Source organism: Mycetomoellerius zeteki, unplaced genomic scaffold (assembly GCF_001594055.1).
Source record: "Mycetomoellerius zeteki isolate Tzet28-1 unplaced genomic scaffold, Tzet1.0 scaffold102, whole genome shotgun sequence".
In the NCBI taxonomy this organism is placed as follows: Eukaryota; Metazoa; Arthropoda; class Insecta; order Hymenoptera; family Formicidae; genus Mycetomoellerius; species Mycetomoellerius zeteki.
Window position 1 is genome coordinate 2,090,515 of NW_017255933.1, and position 22,313 is coordinate 2,112,827.

Below are 22,313 nucleotides of genomic sequence, written 5' to 3' on the forward strand. Positions count from 1 at the left end.
AGATACCAGACTGAGGAAAAATAAGATTCTCGGATATAACGACAACAATGAATAAAATATTTTATAATGGATGGGTACAACAATGTATCAAGGTTCCATACATCTGAACTCTTATAAATAACTTATATTACTATATATAGGTATAAGATTGAAATTCTCACGAAAATGTCAATTCACGGAATACATCATTCCGGGTTTACTATTACAACAATGATGTTACATATTCGAGGGGAAAATTCAGTGAAAATACCGTAAGCTATAGACGCTATAAAATCCATATCTCTTCAGCTAACCCTTGCCTGACGACAATATAAGGCAACACGTATACCAAACGAGCACACAAAGAGCATTTCAAAACGTTACACACAAATTACATAGTTGATCATGTTGTTGTTCATATTAGATTAAAGCAATTGTGAAAATTATTTTAAAAAAGAAAAGAGGCGTTTGTTTTACGTTGAGAAATTTAAAGAACATTTTGTATAGAGGGTATGGACGCGCTGAAATTTACACTCACAATTCTCACAATTGCTGGATGCTGGAGACCGTTTTCGTGGACATCACTAAAAAAACATACATTATATAACGCATATACATTATTAGTAATTAGTCTCATGTACAGTTTCACATTCACGCAATTTATGGATGTTGTCCTGAACGTCGATAATCCAGACGATTTTACTAATACTTTATACACGATGTTGGCTATATTCGCTGCGTGTTACAAAATACTCAATCTGTGGGTAAATCACGAGAGTTTCGCGGAGTTAATTCAAAATCTTACGGAAGGAACGTTTAAACCATTAGTACCTGTTGAAGTCGAAATTCGACGAAAATTCGACAAAATGATACAGTAAGTACAAAATTATATCTTGACTTATGCTTAATTTGTAAGAATTATGTGAAGTAATAATAAAGTGCAGATGTAAATAATTAAAATTAAATTTATAAATATAAATCATTAAAGAAAATAAAGAAAAGTTAGAAAATCGTTAAGCATTTTTTCTCAAAAACTTTTTCCATAGAATATCTGTTAATACTACTAACGTTATAAATAATACTTTAAATTCTTTATATTATTTGTATATTTAAATTTTTGTATTATTTATATACTTTTAATAAATTTTATGTGTAGAGATAAGAAAATATCTTTTTATTAAAATAAAAATAAATTTCATTTTGCGAGATAAAGAGAAAATTACTTTTTCTGTTTTATAGGAATATCGCAATGTGTTATGTTATTTTGATTATGCTCACTTGCGCAAGCCACTTCGTGGTATCATTACTAACGAGTTTCAAAAAAAGGCAATTAATACTTAGAGGATGGATACCATATAATTACTCGTCGTTCATGCTATTTTGTCTCACATATACTCATCAATACGTAGGCGTGATATCCGCATCTCTTGTTAATGTTGCTTGTGACAGTCTCATTGTTGGTCTGTTATTGCATCTGTGCTGTCAAATTACGATCTTACAATATCGTTTTAAAGGTTTTATAACTGGCCAGAATACTCTGGATCATTGTATACGCCAACATCGTCACATAATCAAGTTAGTTTTGTGAAAATTTTGTTAAATTTAATTTTAGAATATTAATTAATTCTAAATTTGGTAATATAATCCTAAAATTTTTCTTATTTACACGAGACATGTTTCAAAATCTTAAAAGTTGGATCTTTTTTCTACTATAATATTATTTCTATTTTAATTTACTTATTCTTATATGTATTTATATGGTTAGTTACATTCTTATTTGTTCTTGAATTACAATATTAAATTTATTATCTTAATACTTTATGTCTTTTTTTTACTATTAACATATAGTGTTCCAGAAGGAAAGGTCATTATTCTAGGAGATGATGGTATCGATTATCAATCATTTTAAGCAAAAATGTTCATACGGATATATGTCTTATTTTGAACGGTGTTTTCAAAACTTCTGAACAAAATGTTCATATGAACGTGTGTACCATTTCGAAAAATTTCCAAAATTGACTGTTGCAAAATTACCGTTAAGAAAGAGATATTATATTTTCTAATAATTCATTGTTTGAATCATTTTTAAAAAAATTTTCAAAAACTCCATCGTACAAATTATTTCGAAAACCGCACATGTCACGTTTGTATCAGTATGAATATTTTACTTGAAATGACTAATACCATTACCTCAAAATGTATTAACTTTTCTTCGTGGAACATCCTGTGTATTAAGTAACACATAATGACTTTTCATCTTTCAATTTTTTAAGGCAATTAATTTTAATGCTTGGGATAAAAATATTTTCTTTGCAGTTTCGCATACGCAACTAATGAGAGATTCACGAGAATCATCGCGTTTCAATTTGTAGCAAGTACATTCGTTGTCTGCTCGAACTTGTATCAATTAAGTAGAACAAAATTAATAGTAGATTTCATTATTCTTTTTGCATACACAATTTGTGTACTTGTACAAATTTTTATTTATTGCTGGTTTGGAAATAAACTCAAACTGATGGTATGCATATTTACGTTATAAAATTATATTGTGCATATTTATACAGGGTGACCGAAAAAGGTACCCCTAAATAACTTCGAAAATATAAGTTTTACAGAAAAGTGTTGCAAACAAAAGTTGTAAGGTTCAAAAAAGTCTATTTACTGATCTTATCAGTTTGACAATAAGTGGTGTCGCCAAGGTCAGGTCAAGGCCACACTGATAAGATCAATAAATAGATCTTTTTAATCCCTATAACTTTTGTCTGAAACATTTTTCTATAAAACTTATATTTTTTGAGTTATTCAGGGGTTTTTTCCCTATCCTGTACATACAATATATATATATATATATATATAATTATTATGTTCTTTTTATAAAGAGCTTAGAAGTAAAACACTTAATACATAGAAATATATATTATAAATTTATAGAGCCTTCAACTGGTCGATAGTATTTTCGAAATAGAGTGGATAGCATTGGACCATAAAACTAAAAAGAGCCTTTTGATAATTATGATTCGCGCAATGAAACCTATTGAATTTCACAGCGCACACATTTTTAACATGAATTTAGATTCTTTTGCAGCGGTGAGTATAAAAAATATAGTAAAAAAATTAAATTTTTTTTGTAGAGTGCTACGAAATATAATTTTTGAAGACTTGTTCCACCTTTCGATAAATCTCATCGTCAGCTAATTCTCTCTCTCGTTCACGTTTTCGTGCGATTTCTATTTCTCGCTCTTTTTTTATTTATTAGATAAATTATCGACCACATACTTTATCCGAAAGTGGAGAACGTTAGCTAAAAACAATTTCTATTTTTTTAACTTTTTGATTAAGACTTTCAAAATAATCCTTTTAATTTTCGAAATAATACTTTAATAAAGATATTTTTCTCTATAATGTACATACATGTTACAAGTAACGCCATGATTAATAATTACAAAATATAATATAACAATTTGTAATATAAATTTTAATTATATGAATAATTATCTCCCTCAAAGATTTTGAAACAGTTTGAATATATTTGTAATTATTACAGTTGCTTAAAACATCATATTCTGCTTACAATTTGCTAATCCAAATACAGGAACAACAGTATAAAGGCAAGTAAAAAAATTGCGAATATTTATTATTAATGCTTAATTTAATTATAAAATGATAATACACAAATAGGTTATAGTAAAATGCTGATCAATAATAAAAATTAAATATTTTTATCCGTAAAAAGATGTAAATATTTGTTGCTCTAATTAAGATAAGACTGAAAAATAATATTGTAGCAATTGATAACGACTGTCTCCTTTTAAACATTTTGTATTTTATATCAGAATATATTTAAAATATGTAATAAAATATGAAACATTTATTTCTGAATAACATTGTCTTAACATTTTTATATACAGGATAATACTGGAGAATATAAAATATACATATATATTTCTATTTTAAATAGAAAAAATTTACACATTATATTATTATTTAATTACATCATTGCAAATACCAAAAATGTGACATCATAGAAATTTAGATATTATTATGAACATTAATTTTCTGTTTGACAATATGTAGTCTTATAAATGAATTCTGTGAATATTACAGCTCCTTCGGTTGATTACGTTGCGTGAGTATAAATCAATACTATAGATGATACAATCAAATTATAAACGTGAAAGATAATAAAGAAAATGTTTTGTGTATTGATAAATAGCGTACATCAAGACATTATGAAAATTATTTATATCTCATATCATATTGATGAATGTTTTAAGCATTTTCTCTTTCCTACTGTATTACAAATTTACTCACTCTCTAGATGTAGAAATGAAAGAAGTACATTTTTTGTAATAAAAATTGATCACAGACGTAATCTTATCAACTACCTTGCGTAAATATATTATATTATGGACAATCATTGCAAGTTTAATATTATTCTTGATAGATTCCGTTAAAACTTTATTACGAATACAGATATTAAATGTGTAAAAGATAAGAGAAAATATCGTTAGCGAAAGTATCGCATCAAAGAATTGTGTTATATGATATCTATAAATATCTTAATACATATTCTTGAAATTATATTTTATTTTTTTTACGTGATAATGATTTTTTTTTAGAATAAAATCATTTTGAGGGCAGTTTTATAATCGCTAAAAAGTTCTATACTTATTTATCAGTATCATAGTCATTAAGATACATTGTATAAGTATATATATATCTTTTTTTTCTAATCAAACACTTTATTATGCACATTATGAAATTGACGTGTACAATTTTTATGATTGCTGGTTGTTTCCAACCGCAATCATGGAGACATCTTTGTTTAAATAGATAATTTACAATATTTACAGATTATACGTAATTAGCACGATGTTATATGCTTTCACGCAAATAATGGACTTTGTGATGAACGTTAATGATCCTAACGGCTTCACTAATTATTTGAATTGTATGATGTTAAATATTTCGACTTTGTGTTATAAAATTTTTATCACCTCGTTAAGTTTCAAAAGTGTCGCTACATTAGTTAATTATCTTACTAAAAAACCACTTACGTAAATCATTAAATTCGAGTGCAACTTTTGTTTTGAGATAATCTTATTTTTTAATCATGTATATATATACAGGGTGTTTCCAAATTAAATGGCAAAACTTCGGGAGCGTGTAGAGGAGTAAAAAACTAAGAAAAAAAGTCCTATAGACATATGCTCCTTTTTGCTTTGTTTCGCAGGAAATCACGAAAAAAGAAAAAAATATATTTAATTTATTATTTTAATTATTTTATTTATAAACTTTTTAATGAAGATTTTGTTCGAAATGTGCACCTCTTGCAGCAATACAAGCATTGCATCTGTCAAACACGGCTCTTGTAGCAGCCAGGCACTGTTCTTGCGATATTCTGTTCGCTGCAGCTACGATACGATTTCTCAAATGTTGCTCTGATTGAATAGGCGAAGAATAAACTTCTTGCTTCAGAGTACCCCATGCATAGAAATCTAATGGCGTTAAGTCGGGCGAACGAGTTGCCCAATGTACTGCTCCTCCACGTCCAATCCATCGTTGTGGGAATTTTCTATCTAACCAGGTTCTAGCGACTCTGCTGTAATGAGCAGGGCATCCATCTAATTGAAACCACATTTCAGTACGTTGTTGTAATGGGATGTTTTCTAAATAGTCAGAAAATTCATTCTCCAAGAAATTTAGAAAACGGTCCCCATTTAATCTTGCAGGTAAAAAAAACGGTCCCACTAAAACGTCGTTCCAAATTCCAAGCCAGACATTAACAGAAAACTCTTGCTGAAATTTGTATTCTCTAACAGACCTGGGATTTTGATGAGCCCATATATCATAATTCCTTTGATTAATTATTCCACCTCTGGTAAATGTTGCCTCATCTGACCACATTATTTTAGATGGAAATAAAATATCATTGTGGCATGTCTGAAGGTACCAGTTACAAAAGTTCAATCTGTTCCAATGATCTTGAGGTAATAAATTTTGCACTTTTTGAATGTGGTAGGGATAGCGATTATCTCCTTTTACAGTTCGCCAAATTGTTTGTGGTGACACTCCCAATACAGCCGACGCATTCCGAACGCTGGTCTCAGGATGATTGTCAAAATGTTGTAAAATACGATTCCCTGCCTGCAAATCTCTTCGTAACGCTGCTTGAAATCGGTTGTTTTCTTGTCGAATTGAAAATGATCCAGTCTCTCGCAATCTATTAAATGTCAACATAAACACTCTTCGGTTTGGCACTCTTCTGTTTGGAAATCGTCGTGCATATTCTCGCACCGCCTTTAAAGCATTACCGTTGCAGAAACCGTATACAAAAACCATATCAGCATATTCACTATTAGAATACGTACGCGGCATATTGCAAAAGACAAAATTCATCTACTGTTAAAGGCTTTCAAAGAGCGACTGACAAATTCATAACAGAAAGTGGAAAATGTAATCAAATATGTCGGTGCTAGATATGGCAAGAAATGTAAACATTTTTTTTCGATTTCTCTGAAACGGAGCAAAAACGAGCATATGTCTATAGGACTTTTTTTCTTAGTTTTTTACTCCTCTACACGCTCCCGAAGTTTTGCCATTTAATTTGGAAACACCCTGTATATATATATATATATAATGTAACTTATGTAAGATTTAAGTACAGAGTTTTTTTAAGCTAACAAAACTTATGACCGTGAAGTCATATATTTATAAGAATACATATGTATATGACTTTATTGTCATATTAATTATATACAAACGACTTCATTGTTATAGACGGAAATTTTTATCTTACTAGAAGAACCCTGCATTTAATTCTTTATACTGTGATTAAAAAGTAAAATATTAAAATAAACAAAATTTCTAAAATAGATTTAATATATTCATGACGTCTGATCAGAATTTTAAAATAACAATACAAAAACTAACAGAACATTTAGACAAATAACTTGTACCTTCATTAAAATTGGAGATAAATAGAGACAGATATTATTAATGGCAATCTATAAACGGACAGCAAGAAACCATCATTTATCTCAATATCTCGTTTTTCATATGAGAATAGTAGTTTATTATGTTGGCTCATTATAGCGCATAAGACACTACAGTCAAAAGATTCCCGCTAAAACCTGAAATTAAAAAAAAATATCCTGTTAGTAAATGCGATGTTTCTGCATGATAATAATGAATATTGAATAGGAGTCGGTAAGCGGAAAAAAACATCGTCTATAGACGATATCTATGAAAATTTTAAAATTACCAATATCGTAAATACCGACATCATCCGATTGGAATTTGATTGTATTTTTTTTCTACAGAATTCTTGTAAACTTATTTAAAAAGATGTAAAGTTAAGAAATCCTATGGAAATGATTATAAGGAATAAATTACTTCGATTATTATCTCTATCTAATCCAAATATCATTCAATGTATCAAGTGTTTACGTTGCAAAAATGAAATTGAGGTTATCTTGCTTTCCGTGTTTATACTTAATAAAAAATGCATACAGTTACCGAGGAAAAGACAGGGAACGCCAGACGGAGGAAAACTGAAGTTGTCGCAGACAGCGACTATGAATAAAATATTTTATAATGGACGAGTACAACAATGTATCAAAATTTCATACATCTGAACTCCTCATGTCAACAACTTATGTTACTATATATAGGTATAAGAATGGAATTCTCACGAAAACGTCAATTCACGGGAAACATTAGTCTAGATTTGTTATTACGACGTTATATATTCCAGAGGAAAATTCAATAAAAATATCGCGAGCTATAGACGCTGTAAAATCTATATCTCCATAGCTAATCCCGTGACTGACGACAATATCACGCAAAACAAATACCAAAGGAGCACACGAAGAGCTTCTCAAAACGTTACAACACAAATTACATAGTTGATCATGTTGTTGTACATATCAGATTAATGCAATTGTGGAAATTTCTTTAAAAAAAGGCATTTTCTACGTTCAGAAATTTAAAGAATATTTTATTTAGAGGGTATGAACTCGCTAAAATTCATATTCGCGATTCTCACAATCGCTGGATGCTGGCGACCTTTCTCGTGGACTTCGCTGATCAAACATACGTTATATGACGCCTATACATTATTAGTAATTAGTATCATGTACAGTTTTACATTCTCGCAATTTATGGACGTTGTTCTGAACGTCGATAATCCAAACGATTTTACTAATACTTTATACACGATGGTGACCATGTTCGCTGCAGACTATAAAATACTCAATCTGTTTGTGAATCATGAGAGTTTCGCGGAGTTAATTCAGAATCTTACGGAAGGAACGTTCAAACCATTACTATTTGTCGAAATTGATATTCGACAAAAATTCGACAAGATAATACAGTGAGTACAAAAAAAATTGTCTTGATTTATATTTAGTTTATAATGACTAAATGTAAAAAATAATAAAGCCTTGGAAAATACTAATTATCATATTAATTTTATAAATGTGAAATATTGTTAAGAAAAATTTAAACAAATTGGAATATTATCGAAACATTCTTTTCCGAAGATGTTTGCCACATTGTCTTTTAATGTTATTAATATTATAAATATTACGTGTATATACGATTAAATTGTTTGTATATTCGTATTATTTATATATTTTTAATAAATTTTGTATATACAGGCAGGAAAATATCTACTTTTCAATTAAAAGATAAATAATTTTAATCTTGAAATAAAGGCAAAATTACTTTTCGTATTATTTTAGGAATATCGCAAAGTACTATACCATATTGATTATGATCACTTACGCAGGCCATGTTTTAATATCGTTACTCACAAATTTCAAAAAGAGGCAGTTAACATTTAGAGGATGGATACCATATGATTATTCGACATTCATGCTATTTTGTCTCACATACGCTCATCAATACGCAGGCGTGATATTCGCGTGTCTTGTTAGCGTTGCTTGTGATAGTCTCATTGTTGGTTTGTTATTGCATGTATGCTGTCAAATTACGATCTTACAGTATCGTTTGAAAAGTCTTATAAATGGCCAGAACACTCTACGTGACTGTGTACGTCAACATCGTCACATAATCGAGTTAGTCTTGTGAACATTTTATTAGACTTTTAACTTGGAATATTTAATAATTAATTGTAAATTTAGTAATATAATACTAAATTTTTTCCCATTTACATTTTCTTATTTTCAAATCCTAAAGTTGAATCTTTTATTATAATAATATTTCTACTCATTCTAATACATGTTATTATATTTGTATAGTTATGCGTTATATTTATATTTTGTTCTTGAATTGCGATATTAAATTTATTATTTTAATATTTTATTTTTTATTTTGACTATTAATATTAAATATTATGTAACAGCTATTTTTTATCTCTTAATTTTTTCAAGGCATTTAATTTTAATGCTTGGAATAAAATTTTCCTTTGCAGATTCGCATATGCGACTAACGAGAGATTCACCAAGATAATCGCGTTTCAATTCGTAGCAAGTACATTCGTAATCTGCTCAAATTTGTACCAATTAACTAGAACTAAATTAATTGTAGATTTTATTGCGTTTTTTGCATATACGTTGTGCGTACTTGTAGAAATTTTCATCTATTGCTGGTTTGGAAATAAACTAAAACTGATGGTATGCATATTAATATTATCGAATTTAAAATTATTATGTACACATACATATGTACATAAACATGTATATTATGTGTATTATATATACAGTGTCCGCTAAAAGTTCCGGGCCGGCTGAATATCTCGGAAAGTATGCATTTTTGAGAAAAATGTTTTAGACAAAGATTGTAGCGTTTAAAAAGATCTATTGATCTTTTCAGTTTGACCTTGAGTGGCGTCGCTATTATCAAGTCAGGGTCACATCGATTTTTTTAAATTGGATACTCTATTTTTGATTCCAAAATCTAATAGCCGGTGTTAAAAGCTTTTTAAAACGCTACAATAAAGTTCATTTTTATTACTTATTTTTCGAGTTATAAGGCTTGAAAGTTACATTGCCGCCATTATTATAGTATTACCCAATGTGTTTTATAATTACCGACCGACGACTAAAACCTCTTGAATGTTATTCAGGATTATGCCCTGGATAACATTTGTTAAGATCAAGATCATTGGAGATTGTTTCTCTTATTTTCATTTTTATGTAAAAATATAATAAATTTTCAGTGCAAAAATGAAAATAAGAGAAACAATCTCCAATGATCTTGATCTTAACAAATGTTATCCAGGGCATAATCCTGAATAACATTCAAGAGGTTTTAGTCGTCGGTCGGTAATTATAAAACACATTGGGTAATACTATAATAATGGCGGCAATGTAACTTTCAAGCCTTATAACTCGAAAAGTAATTAATAGAAGTGAACTTTATTGTAGCATTTTGAAAAGCTTTTGACATCGGCTGTTAGAATCTGGTATCAAAAATAGGTCCAATTTAAAAAAAAATTGATGTGATATCTTTACTTGATATTGGCGACACCACCCAAGATCAAACTGATAAAATCATTAATAGATCTTTTTAAACCCTACAATTTTTGTCTAAAACATTTTTCTCAAAAATGCATAATTTTCGAGATAATCAGCCGGCCCGGTACTTTTGGAGGGCATTGTATACATATATTAATTATTGTACGCTTTTCTATAAAGAGCTTACAATTAGAAGCAAAACATGTAATACATTAAAAATTAAAATATCATAAACATATAGAGTCTTCAACTGGTCGATAGTATTTTCGAAATAGAATGGATAGCATTGGACCGTAAAACTAAAAAAAGCCTTTTGATAATTATGACTCGCGCAATGAAACCTATTGAATTTAACAGTGCATACATTCTTAACATGAACTTAGACTCTTTTGTAGCGGTGAGTATAAAGTGTAACACAAAAATTGAATTTCGTAGCGTGGAGTATAAAAATCTATACTTATGAAGTATAGATTTTTTATTTCATCTTTCAATAACTCTCAGTTAATTTATTCTCTCATTTTTGTTTTCGTTCAATTTCTTGTTCTATCTTTAGCTCTTTTTCTTAGCTATTAAGTAAAAAAAATTTTTAACCACATACTTTAATTTATTCGAAAGTGGATCAACTATAGTTACTATAATAAAATTTTCTGTTTACCTTGTGATAAAACTTTTTTTAAGTAATACTTATAATACAAACTACCTTTTTGTACTATAAATATTACTCAAAAAAAGTTTGCATATTATATGCATATTACAAGTAAGACTGTAATGAATAATTATGAATAAAAATCAACAATTTAAAATGTAAATTTCGAATTATTTTTCTTAAAGATTTTAAAATTTAAATATATTTATAATCATTGTAGTTGCTTAAAACATCATATTCTGTTTATAATTTACTATCACAAGTACAGGAATAACAGTATAAAGGCAAGTAAGAAGTTGCTGATATTACTCATTAATGCATAATTTGTTAATTTCCATAATAATGTATTAATACATTAGTAGATGTATTCTAATTAGTAATAAATGTTAGATATATTTTTAACTGTAAAGAGGTGTAAATAATTGTTACTTTAATTCAAATAAGATTGAAAATTCCTGCAATTTTATAACATTCCAGCAATTGACGTATGTTTTTTTAATCATCTTTATGTATTTTATAGCAGAATATATATAAAATTATGTAACAGAACGTGAAACATTTATTTTTGAATAATATTGTTTTAATATGTTTATATACAGGACAATAGTGGAAGAATTTAATAAAATTTATGTATATATTTCTATTTCGAATAGAATAAAACTTACACATCATTAACACTTTATTACATCAATGCAAATATGAAAAATATGATGTCACAGATATTTAGATATTATTAAGATTTCTAAATTTCTCTTGTATGACGATATATAGTCTTACAAATGCGTTCTTCGAATGTATTACTCCGTCGTTTGATTACATTGCGTGAATAGAAGTCAATACTGGATGATACATCATATTCTAGACGCGAACGATATTAAACAAAATACTTTGTGTATCAATAAATAGCATATATCGAGACGTTATGAAAATTACTTGTATTGATTGTAGAGTAAAGTTAATTCTCCCGTTTCTTCTGTATATTACTGCTTTACTCTCTCTCTATTTCTCTTTTTCTCTAAATGTAGAAATGAAAGTAATATATTTTTCTACGATAAAAATTGCACATAGACGTAATTCTATCAACTACCTTACATAAATATTACACTACAGACAATTACGACAAGTTCGATATTACTCTCGACAGACTCAATTACATATATTACGAAGATATAGATATCAACCTTCAGTAGAAAACTCTCCTACCTGCATGGGTTACTGTAGCCTGGTCCGATTTTCATAGTTTAGACATTTGAATACGCTTTGTGCAGTAACGTTGAGGCTTGGGGGAAAAACTTGTGTATTATCTCCATAATTTCCTTGCTTGGCGCCTTTGTACGCCATTAGTGGAACTGCGAGGGTTGGTTAATACGTACGCTGATTATATTAACTCAGTGTAGGTAAATTGTCAGGAAATCCAAATTTACAAAAAAGTTAAAATGTAAGTAAAAGTGATTAACTGGATTATTTGTGTCATAAAAAATGATTTAAGTCAATTTTATTGTACTTTTAATGTCAAAGAGAGAAATTTAATTATCCAATCAGCACAGAATATGTAAAAACATTTTTTAAACATTTATTAAATATTTTTTAAATATTGTACGTTGATTGAGTAATATTAAAATTATTATTGTAATTATTGCAAATTGTTAATATTTACAAGAGAAGAAAAATTTTTTCTCATTTATTTAACGATAGGAGCATTTTTTTCATTTGTTTTAAAAATATTATTCAAAAATAAAAATTTAAAGATTGTCGAGCATATGATTAGTTTTAATAAAACTGAAAGATCGCTCATTTCCACTCTCTAAAAAAAATATCTTTTTTAGAACGGATCGGGAAATCGCCTGTAGTTTCTTAAAGTTCAATTCACATACAGTTTATCACTGATAAAACATTTTTCGTTAATTTTTTTTTATTAAACAATGAGGTTTTGAAAAAGATCCGTTTTAATCTTTTTGGACTTTCTCATTACGAAAAATTTTTTTTTCAGTCTTTATATAATCGACTTAAAAAAAATTAATTAAAATCTATGCATTAGAAACCGAGATACAAGGAAAAGAAAACGCTGGATTAAAAATACTCGAATATGTATAGATATGGATTCGCAGGAAGTATAGGTACTGAGGATTAAATGTATAGAGAAAAAACGAGAAAATATCGTATCACAAAGAATTGTGTCCCGTTTTTAGACATTTCTTAGTGCACTCTCTCCAAATTATATTAAATTTCATTTTACGCTACAGTAATTTTGTCAGATTGTTATTTTGAAGACAATTAAAATTGCTAAAGAAATTCTGTAATCATTTAGTCAGTACAATAGTTAGTAAAACACGTTGTAAACGGATACAGATATATGTATCTTTCTTTTAATGACAAATAAGAATTCATAATGCATGTTCTGAGATTAACACGTACAATTTGTATCATCACTGGATGCTTCCGACCGCAATCGTGGACGTCTTTGTTTAAACGGATAATTTACGACATCTACAGATTATACGTAATTAGCATGATATATACTTTCACATTCTCGCAAATAATGGACATTGTCATGAATGTTGATAATTCTAACGACTTCACTAATAATTTGAATATGATGTTAAATATGTCGGCTACTTGTTATAAGTTTTATATCGTCTCTTCAAGTCATAAAAATATTATTGCATTAATTAATTATCTTACTGAAGAACCATTTAAACCGTTAGATTTGGGTGAAATAAAAATTCGACGACAATATGATAAAATAATACGGTAAATATATTTTAAGAATACATTTTAAACTTTTATAAAAACTTAAGTCTAAATATTTTTTTATTTAGTATTAAACACGCAATATTTTTAAAAATTTATGTAAGATCATAACTAGATATTAATTTATTATTTAAAATTAAAATTTAAGATATTAAATATAAATACATACACATATTTATGAATAGTTTAATAACAAAAGTGTATCTCAATTAATTATATATATATAAATAAAGCCTAATTACTATCACAACGTAATTAATATTCCGTGATAAAGAATGAAAATGAAATCTTTCTTAAATATTTTATATCGAAACTTATGTGTATTAAAAACAACTTAGATGTAACAACCTCTTCAGTTGCTTTCTAGAAACAATATTTTGCGCTACACGATCATGATTGTGATAGCATGGACATTTATGACTTTGATGTCGTTGCTCACTAACTTCAGACACAGGAGGTTAACATACAGAGGATGGATACCGTACGATTATTCATCTTATATAAAATTTTGTCTTACATATGGTCAGCAACTATTAAGCACGTTCCACGGTGCTTCTGTAAATATTGCTGGCGATACTCTCCTGTTCGGGCTTTTAATGCACATATGCTGTCAGATTGAGATCTTGGAATATCGCCTAAAAAAACATTTGTGCGATCAATTTAGTCTGGGCTATTGCATACGCCACCACAACCGAATTTTTGAGTTAGTTATCAAACACACATATTAACGCGATGGAAATTTATATATTTATTTTATTCAATATTACTTTTATGTGTTAGTTATTTGAACAAAATTGTGATAGAAGTATTATATTTTTTCTATCATTTTTATTTATTGCAAAGAAAAAAATATTAGTTCTTATGTCATTCATCTAAAATAATTAAATAAGTAATAAATTTTTTAAATATAACCTACTTTGATAAACAACTTATTATTACTAATTTTAGATATTTACCTGTTATCGTACTTATTACAGATATTTTTTACTAATATCTAAATTTCAATATTTTATTAACATCTCATTTGGTTCATTTTACATATATATTATAATTTTTCATAATTTCCTATTGCGACAATCCATTTAAAAAACAGTTATAGCGATCAAGTTTTATTAATTTAGAATATAATAATATCACAATACTTTAAAAATGAACTTGATTGCAGATTTGCGCAGATGGTGAATACAAGATTTACACAAATAATTGGATTTCAGTTTATGGCAAGTACAATGGTAACATGTTTTAATTTGTATCAACTGACTAAGTCAACTTTGAATGTAGATCATTTTGCGCTGATAATGTACACGTGTGCCACGCTAATACAAATTTTTGTTTATTGTTGGTTTGGAAACAAAGTCAAATTAAAGGTATCTTTGTAATGAAACAAGTTGTTGAATATTATAAATAATATATTAAACATTCTTAATTCTTCTGTAGAGTTTGCATTTAACAGACAGTATTTTTCAAATGGAGTGGCCAGTCGTAGAAAATAGTGTTAAAAAAGACATCTTAATGATTATGAAGCGTGCAATGATACCGATTGAAATTACTATTACAATTATTGTACATATTCTGATTATAAATTTGGATTCCTTCGTAGCGGTCAGTGTAAAAATTTATTTTAATGCGTTAATCTTAAAATAATTAAAATAGTAAAGATATATTAAATAAAATTGTATTATTGTTTATTTAATTACATTTAGTTTAAATAGTAAAAATTATTCCTATAATTATAGTAGGGTAGCGCGGGGCTATTTGAGTATAGAGGCAAGTTGGTCAAATACAAATATCTAAATAACCAAAATATATATAGATATACTGTCTACATATAAGTATATATAGACATATTGTCTCAGTACAAACTATAAATGACACGATTTTTCTCTCTCGTCGCATTGCTTGTCTATTAAGATTCTAACATAAGAAATTACAACAATGCATTTATATGGAGGAACATTATATTACCGTTTTCCATTACACCCTGCTTCAATTATGTCATCTGAATAATATGAGATCGTGGTATATATAATTTTAATTTAATTTTATTCCCACATTGATAAGGATCCGATAGGGATCAAAACGTCAGTTCTTTCTTCTTTTGTCTTTGATTTGTAATTATTTATAGCAGACATTAAAGTGTTTTTTATTGTTATGATATGTTTATACAAATAATTTAACTCATAATAATTAACCTTTGACTCATAGCCTTAATTCCTTTCGAATATATAGATATGTCTATGCTTGCGTAATGTAGCACAAAGACAGAGATTACTGTACCTCAATACAATAATCTGTGTCTGGCCGTCAACAGCCAAAATACGTGCGCTTTTTCGTTTTTGTATATCAAAAGTAAAATTATTAAATGAGTATTCTTTTTGGTCTACATGGTAATTAAAGCGATTGATTATAACCACATGTGTTTTTTGGATATAAGTTATTATCATATTTTTTAACTTTACTGTTTAAGTTCCTATTTCATTCAGTTTTTCAGTTATAAAAAAGTATTTGAGTCAACACCAATATGGGGTTTATTGGGCCAGTATCTCATAACTAATCTTATAAACTCAGCTGCTTAAATGAAATCTGTCTTTATCAATGCTTTTTATTCCATGTTAACGATTGACGAAACATATATTTTACGTTTAATTATTATTATAAGGAGTAAAGATTTTAGTTTTTCTAATTTTGTTAATTAAAGAATTTAAAAAGAAAGAATATTACAAATTATTATATTTAAGATGCAAATAATAAAAATTTGATTACTTTACAAATAATCCTTTCATGTTTTTAATAATATATAACCTCATTAAACGATTATCTTCACGGCTCAACTTATTATTCGAGGATGCTCAACATGTCCCATAGATGGAGCATATTGGTCCTCTTTGTATCCTTGTAATTAACGTAATTGTTTTTCTTATTTACGAGCTATATTAAGGATTTATAAGTACTTAATTATTGAGCCAGATGTGTGTGTGTGTGTGTGTGTGTGTGTGTGTGTGAACATGCAATGTTTTAAAGCATTTACCATTAACTATCGTAATTGTGTGAAGATTTATAATAATTTAAAGAAAAAATGTCACACCTAGCCCCGCTCTATTTTACTTATAAAATTTCGTAAATTTTTGTATATAAATAATTGCATTGGCGAATTTATAAGTATAAACATTTTTATAATAGTCTGAAGTATTTTTATCATTTTAGTTGCTTAAAACATCATACTCTGTTTATAATCTATTGGTACGAATCCAAGAATAGTAAGAGTGCAGAAGTAGAGGATTTTCGGAATACCACTTTGTTTTGTTGAAATAACTCAATATTCATGTACCATTAGTACTTTTGGTATAAATTTGTTAGTCATAGAATGGTATCAATTATAGGTAAAAGTTTTTCGAGAATATAAAACGTAATTTACAAAAAATTGAAGATAAAGTATCCTTGTAATTAACGTAATTGTTTTTCTTATTTACGAGCTATATTAAGGATTTATAAGTACTTAATTATTGAGCCAGATGTGTGTGTGTGTGTGTGTGTGTGTGTGTGTGTGAACATGCAATGTTTTAAAGCATTTACCATTAACTATCGTAATTGTGTGAAGATTTATAATAATTTAAAGAAAAAATGTCACACCTAGCCCCGCTCTATTTTACTTATAAAATTTCGTAAATTTTTGTATATAAATAATTGCATTGGCGAATTTATAAGTATAAACATTTTTATAATAGTCTGAAGTATTTTTATCATTTTAGTTGCTTAAAACATCATACTCTGTTTATAATCTATTGGTACGAATCCAAGAATAGTAAGAGTGCAGAAGTAGAGGATTTTCGGAATACCACTTTGTTTTGTTGAAATAACTCAATATTCATGTACCATTAGTACTTTTGGTATAAATTTGTTAGTCATAGAATGGTATCAATTATAGGTAAAAGTTTTTCGAGAATATAAAACGTAATTTACAAAAAATTGAAGATAAAGGAAGGTCGTGATTATGGAATAAAAGGGGAATATGAAACAGTAATACTATTAATAGCATAGATTATAACTTTATGCATCTGATACATACATACATTTTGATACCAAATTTAGTTTAACTGTTGTATCATTTGGAAACCTCAAGGTTAAATTACCTCCAAATTAAATTAAAAAATTAATACCAATATACTCTTCTCAAAATTAAGTAAACAGTACACACTTGTAAAATTGTTTACACTTGTATCTACAAAACTGAACGACAGTGCAGTAAACATCAATGACCACTGGCCACTATATAATACTTAAGCAAACTGTGAAGAAGTAATTTTGACAGTCGTCAAATATACAGCTCAAACTATACAAAATATTGTGTTATTCTATAACCGCCCATCAATTCCATAACCGCCTCCTTTCTTTTATAAAAGAGTAAACTTAATTTAATATATAAACATATAATTGTAACAAAATTATAATAAGATAATTATTGTGAAATGATGATATCAATGTTAAATATTTATTGTTTGTAACTGTAATTTAAAAAAAATATATGAATATGTATATTTATCACTTTCATTTTCAGTATATTTTTATGTACCAAAGGACACATACAAGATACAAAATCTGTATTCGATATAAGCGATGACTCTATTACAGAATTCTTTTTATTTTAATATAATATAAATAAATCTTATTACTTACAATACATATTTCATAATCTAAATATGATAGAATATAACTTATCTTATATGAGTTTTGTATAATATTTTTTTGTACAAATAGTGATATAAAAAGCATTACCGTTAAAGAAAATATACACACTTGTATATGCATAATGATACATAAATCATAATATTATCAAAACTTAATCGTTGTTAAGCTTTTCGAATTTTTCTTCTGAATGTTTGACTATAGTCTTACAAAGCATAGCTTTAAACTGCTTCCTGATTCTATTACCTGTATATTGTAGCAATCAATACTGAGCGATATATGTATCTCGTCTTCTAGAATTGAAGATAATAAATGAAATATCTTGCATATATTGACAAGTGATATACAAGGCGATTACTCGCTATTATGTTTTATTAATAAATTTTTAGAAATTTATTGTCGTCTCTGGATTGTATTACGCTCTCCATCTAGATATAAAAATGAAAATAGTATGTCTCTTGTATAATAAAAATTGCAAATAAAAGTAATTCTACTAGCTATTTTGCATTGGTACTATTGTACTGTTGTACTATATATTTATATTACGTAAAGATACAGATATTAAATGCAGAGTAAAAGAAATATAAAAGAAATGTCATCGAGACGAGAAATATCATCACCGTCGAAGAAACACATCACAAGTCTATAGACATTTATCGGTGCACCCTCTTGAAATAATATTACCTGATTCTTCTTATCGTATGATAGAAATTTTGTCAAGTTAAAGTTAGAGACGTATCGTTGTAAATATCGTTCAGAGATTTCTAACAATTAATATCAGTATTGACAACACACATTAAATATTCAAATACAATTATACGTATATATTTTCTTCATTTTTTAATTAAACGAAAGAGCTAATAATGCACATTTTGAAATTGACACGTTCAATCGTTATAGTCGCTGGATGCTTTCGACCACTTTCGTGGACATCTCTGTTTAAACAGACAATATATAATATTTACAGGTTATATGTAATTAGCATGTTATATTTTTTCTCAATGTGGCAATTTATGGACATTGTTTTAAATGTTGATAATCCTTACGACTTCACTAATAATTTAAATATGCTCTTGACTTCATCTGCTGCATGCTATAAAATGTTTATCGTGTGGTTAAATTATGAGCAGATTGTAGCGTTAATTAATTGTCTTATTGAAGAACCATTCAAACCATTAAATTTGGGTGAGATAAAAATTCGGCAACAATATGATAAAATAATACGGTAAATATATATCTTAATTAAATAATTTTTAATCTTTTTAATGTAACATTATTCTATTATAGACGTTTCTTTTAATATTATATATAGATACGTATAATAAGAAAAATTAAAAAAAATGTATTTAAGATTATAAATTGACTTAAAAATTTAATTTTATTATCAGAAATTTAATATATTTAAGAAATTGCACAGCAAATTTGTGAATAATTTAATAATAAGTTAATTTAAAAAAATTAAATTTAATTATAGTACTATTAAAAATAGTAGTAGGTACATCATTTATTATAAAAAATGAATGCGTACAATAATTTAAAATTCATATTAAATTTTAGTATATAACTTGTACATAACAATTTTTTTAATTATTTTCTAGAAACAACACGTTACGTTATACGAGCTTGATCGGAACGACATGCTCGTTCATTGCCCTCATGTCATTATTCACCGATTTTAGACACAAAAGATTAACGTATAGAGAATGGGTACCATATAATTACTCGTCTTATATGACTTATTATTTTACATACGCTCAGCAAATGATAACTACTTTCCATTGCGCTAGCGTAAACGTCGCTTGTGATACTCTCCTATGTGGCTTGTTAATGCACATATGTTGCCAGCTCGAGATCTTGGAATATCGCCTAAAGAATATATCAAATAATGAATTTACTCTGGGTTACTGCGTACGCCATCATAATCGAATTTTTGAGTTAGTTACCATATATTTGCCAGAAAATTATTTATCGTTTAACATTGCTGTCAATAGTATTTTTTAATAAAATGATGATAAAGAAATCAAATAGTCTTCTTCTACTTTTCCGTCCATATTTTTTTATGATTGCAAAGGAAAAAAGGAAAAAAAGTAGATCTAAAGTTTTTTACATTAAGCCAAAAAAATGTATACCCTTCATATAATCGCTAAAAAATTGTATACATTATTATTACTTCCGTCATGTCGCTAATAGATATTTTTACTATCTCCTTATTAAACACGTTTTGTTAATTTAATTTCCAAATATTTCATAATTTTTAATGTTGCGATAAGTAATGATCTAATAATAAAATTCATTTATGACGACATATACGTTATTAATTTTATGCATAAATATTATAGCGACCTAAAATAAAAAATTATATTGTAGATATGCTCAATTAGTGAATGTGAGATTTACAAAAATAGTCGGATTTCAGTTTATGGCAAGTACGATGGTAATTTGCTGCAATTTGTATCAACTGACCAGTTCGGCTTTGAGCGCAAATCATGTTCCATTAATTATGTATACATGCTGCATGCTTACACAAATATTTATTTATTGCTGGTTTGGCAACAAAGTCAAATCCAAGGTATATCAAATAAAACATTATTAAAGACGATAAATAAAATATTTTACGTATTATTCTGCAGAGCCTTCAACTAACGGACAGCATCTTTCAAATTGAGTGGCCAATTTTAGACAATAGCACTAAGAAGAGCCTCTTGGTAATTATGAAGCGTGTAACAATACCCATTGAAATTTCTACTGTATATATTCTAATCATAAATTTGGATTCTTTTGTAGCGGTCAGTATAAAAAAATTTTATTTTAATGTAGTTAAAACAGTTCTTGAATAAACATTTAATGAATTTTTGTGTTTCTAATTCCAATATATTAAAATAATAAAAATTGTTTTATTAAATAAGAGAATTTAGAAGCGTTTTCATATACAAATAATTTATTATAAACTTGTTTATAAAAACTAATAATAAATTTAAAAATAATAATATATTTATATATATAATAATTTTAACTATTTTTCAATATTTTAGTTGCTTAAAACATCATACTCTGTTTACAATTTATTGGTACGAGTGCAAGAATACTAAAAATTGGGAAACAAGCAAAACAAATGCTTTTTTTATTTATTTGATATAATTAAAGAATGAAAATAAGATATAATTGTTGTTAATATCTTAGTAATAAAAATAAATATAACCATACAAAGCTTTTTATATTTAAATATATATATAAAATATATATATATATACAGGGTGTTAGTTAAGTATGTTGCCATACTTAACAGATTCTTTGGTTTATTTCAAGTAAAAAAGTCCATATAAACATATGTTCTAAACTGATTAGTTTCCGAAATAAAAAAATTTAAACGTGTAATAATAATCTGTTTATTTGAAAGAAATACAGCTTGAATTAGTTAAAAACTAGTCAAAAACAGAAAAACAAAAACAGGCTTTAGTTCTTCTGATGAAATAAAACAATTAGATGAATTGTTGAAAATGTCCACCTTGCGCCATGATATAATACATCCATCGAGCCTTCTTCTCAACGATTGACGTATATATGCTCAAAGATACCAGGTGTGTTACATATTGCCTCGCATGAAGCAACTATTCGATTCCTCAAATCATTTTCATTCTCAATTGGGGTGGTATAAACCAATGATTTCAGATGCCCCCAAAGGAAATAATCCAAAGGATTTACCGTTTCGTCAAATATTTGCGAACATTCACCTGTATTTCGGAAACTTGGCCGTTTAGGACACATGTTTATAT

General features: G+C 27.5%; 2 protein-coding genes across 2 annotated transcripts; both read left to right on the forward strand.

Moving 5' to 3' along the window:
* Positions 1 to 614: 614 nt before the first annotated feature.
* On the forward strand, positions 615 to 3,595 carry LOC108731861 (odorant receptor 49b-like). The gene is made up of 5 exons (XM_018462393.1): positions 615 to 853; positions 1,219 to 1,554; positions 2,296 to 2,497; positions 2,911 to 3,066; positions 3,524 to 3,595. Exons 1-5 carry the CDS (start codon positions 615 to 617, stop codon positions 3,593 to 3,595), a joined length of 1,005 nt encoding a protein of 334 aa, XP_018317895.1.
* Positions 3,596 to 7,991: 4,396 nt separating this feature from the next.
* On the forward strand, positions 7,992 to 21,377 carry LOC108731868 (uncharacterized). Its single transcript, XM_018462406.1, is given in 11 exon segments — positions 7,992 to 8,353; positions 8,724 to 9,059; positions 9,416 to 9,654; positions 13,488 to 13,857; positions 14,225 to 14,560; positions 15,023 to 15,224; positions 15,295 to 15,471; positions 19,560 to 19,765; positions 20,139 to 20,474; positions 20,908 to 21,109; positions 21,171 to 21,377. Coding segments are annotated over 11 exon segments (2,973 nt in total).
* Positions 21,378 to 22,313: the final 936 nt, after the last annotated feature.